This window comes from Eumetopias jubatus, unplaced genomic scaffold (assembly GCF_037043125.1).
Source record: "Eumetopias jubatus isolate StellerSeaLion01/CBP00866 unplaced genomic scaffold, mEumJub1_p1.0 scaffold_11, whole genome shotgun sequence".
Lineage (NCBI taxonomy): Eukaryota > Metazoa > Chordata > Mammalia > Carnivora > Otariidae > Eumetopias > Eumetopias jubatus.
This window is the reverse complement of record NW_028274817.1, coordinates 42,989,347-42,992,296: the sequence shown is the minus strand read 5'-3', so window position 1 is coordinate 42,992,296 and position 2,950 is coordinate 42,989,347. Positions and strand designations below refer to the sequence as shown.

Sequence of the window (2,950 nt, the reverse complement as noted above, 5' to 3'; positions counted from 1 at the left end):
CGACTTCTGGCATCAAAATTACTTTGACAATGGGGTCAGGACTCTATTTAAATGGGAAATATTGAGTATGACTGGGTTGAGCTACCGTCTTCCACTTGTCTATGTAGCCAAAAAGTCCCAGAGCTCTTAAAGCACATAAGGTCCCACATGTAAGGCTGATTCCATATGTGGCTACAATGGAGAGTTCTAGGCTATATTCCCTAGGCTATAAGCTCCTGCTTCCTCCCCGGCCTCCATCTCTTTTGGGGGGGTCACTTCTAACTGTCCCTCTACCTTGGGTCACTATTTTTTTTAACATAGATGTTTTAAAAGTACAGATTAAAAGCTTTGCAGGACAAATAGATCAACCAACAAGAACTAGACTGCATATTTGTAATACAGTATATAGCTAGCAGTCATGGTAATCAAAATTTGACAAACCGTTCTTGTATTTTAATAGGGTATTTTTAGGATATTTATATCAGGGCATATAATAACTACTCAGAACTCAAGAATTTCTCCTGCTGTGGTGCCAAAGAAAGAGCTGTGTAGTTGCCGTTAAATGCTGATCCCAGAATAGTTTGAGAATTTTAAAAGTCCCTCTCCAAAGGGACTCCAAAGTCCCTCTTAGCTGTTGTCTTAAGAAACATCTAATGATAACATGGCACTGAAACAGTTTGTACCTTGCAGATTCATAGAACTTAGAGCTGGAAGGGACCTGAAACCAAATATCTAGCCAGGACAGAAATTCTTTTTTATGGTATTTTAACAGATGGTCATCTAGTATCTTCTTGAATATTTTCATTGGAAGGGAGTTCATTATTAAGGCAGTCCATTCCACTGTTGGACAACTCTATGAGAAATTCAGTCTACCACTGGGTTAAAGTCTGCTCTCTTGTTACTTTCAGTGTCCTAGTTTGGCCAGCTGAACATACAGTGCAACATACAAGATATTAGTTCCTTCTATAATAAATATTTGAGTTAAGGAACCTTGTGAGAAAAGCCCGTTATCCCCCAATCTTTTCTGAAGGGTTCTCTGAGAGCAGAGCACAGTGGACCAAAGGACCCTCAAAACTATGAGCAGAGAGCACTGCATCCAAAGCCATATACTAAGCAGCATTGCTAAATTGATAAGAGGTTGTCAGAGAAGCAACATCCCTATGCAGCAAAAGTAGACTTACTAAGTAAAAGCAGACCAACCATTTATTTGCATGGGCGGTTGGCTATTTAAGCATAATCCATTCACTAGTACCCTGTTACTTCAAACACGAAGAGTATAATCAGTTTCCAGTGTCATCAGTGTATCTCTTATTGAGATATTTTTTGAAAAGCTCAAATGGGAGCAAACCTTTATATGAGGATTCAAACAAGGCAGTGTACATCACTGTACTCTTATATACCTAATTATCACAACCTCTTTAAAATTGAAGCTTAGGACATCCTTGTTTGCATTATTATTTTTTTATTGTAATACAGCTCAGAGTCTTATTTTTTCTTCCTTTGGCAGAAATATCAGAAACTGATTGCCAAGAGCCACGGTGACATTTGTTAGTTGACTAATGGAACACTTTTAGGGATAGCTGTAGCTCTTTAACTCCTTCATGCTGCTGGGTTCTAAGTTTAAACTGTGATTTGAAAATATTTAAATCTCTCAGGACTGAAGTTTCTGAAAAGTCCTGATACACACAAGAAGGAAAGAGCAGAAATCACGCAAAATACACTTGGCTTGATAAAGCTTTTTTTTTAATCGCTCTACAACCTCAATTTGAAAGGCTCTGATAAACAATCACAACCTTCTCTCTTACCCTTTTGTGTGTGTGCCCTCTTAGAGGGGCACAGTTATTCTGACACTATTGACTGAACAATTTGGGGCACACTTTTATAAGGCTTCCTGCTTTTAACAGCATGAGGATCCTGCTTTGGAGCCACTGTTCAAGTCAATAGTGTGACCTAACATGCAATGCTCCAGCTGTTCCTCTACAGCCAACACCTGCCTGACAGCTTCTTCAAAGGCCACTGTCACGTTAGTATCATCTTTGGCACTTGTTTCTAGATAAGGGTAATCCCCATTCTCCATGCACCAGGCTTGTGCCTCCTCAGTAGTCACTTGCCTATCCTCTTTGTCTACCTTGTTACCCAGAACTACAAAGGGGAAGTGCTCAGGGTCTTTCACGTCTGCATAGTAGATGAATTCTTTCTGCCAGTTACCAAGGTTCTCAAAGCTCTGCCGGTCATCCACGCTGAAGGTCAAGAGGCAGCAGTCTGCTCCCCTGTAGAAGGGTGTCCTAAGGCTCTTGAAACGTTCCTGCCCTGCAGTGTCCCAGATCTGGAGAGTTACAAAACGTCCATCTACCTCCAGATCTCGATTTAAGAACTCTACCCCTATGGTGTGAAAAGCCTGGGAGTCAAACTTATTGGTTACATAACGGTTCATAAGCGAGCTTTTCCCAACTCCACCATCACCCAAGAGAATAACCTTTAAGAGCAAGGATTTCCCACTCATTGTTGCAGCACCAGTTGGGGAGGAGTTTATAACCAGGAGAACCTGAAAATAAAAGAAAAAGTAGGAGGGAAAACAGTTAAACCTGAAACTGAAATCAACTTCATAGTAAATTTCTCTGAATTATATGGCCTACTCATTTAACCTCTCTTGATTCACGGTCATTAACTATATAGTACAGCAGAAGGAATAGAATCCTTTTGCATACAAGGAAAAATAGGTCTTGTTTTTCTGAGGTCTTCCGCCTGTGCCAGGAAAATGGCTGAATGCCATGGGCAAATGGACTAGCAGATGGTGCTATAATTTGGTTCAGTTCTGACCCTGTTCTAGGGGAGAGAGCCTAGAACAGGAATACCACTCAGATGTGTAACCATGTTATGAGTTTCCAGTTTGACAGTTCCAAACAAGAGGCAAATAGTACAAAATTGATTTGGAGTTTGAAGCCTGTTCATGACGGACCCAAGAATTATT

At 40.5% G+C, this 2,950-nt stretch overlaps 1 protein-coding gene across 1 annotated transcript; it reads right to left on the bottom strand.

The window, feature by feature from the left end:
* Nucleotides 1–1,876: 1,876 nt before the first annotated feature.
* On the bottom strand, nt 1,877–2,482 carry RAB9B (RAB9B, member RAS oncogene family). The gene has a single exon (XM_028095597.2). The coding sequence runs from the start codon at nt 2,480–2,482 to the stop codon at nt 1,877–1,879; it is 606 nt and encodes a 201-aa protein (XP_027951398.1).
* Nucleotides 2,483–2,950: the final 468 nt, after the last annotated feature.

Bases quoted from the DNA above. Each gene is read 5' to 3' on its own strand.
- RAB9B (XM_028095597.2), bottom strand. From the start codon at position 2,482: ATGAGTGGGAAATCCTTGCTCTTAAAGGTTATTCTCTTGGGTGATGGT.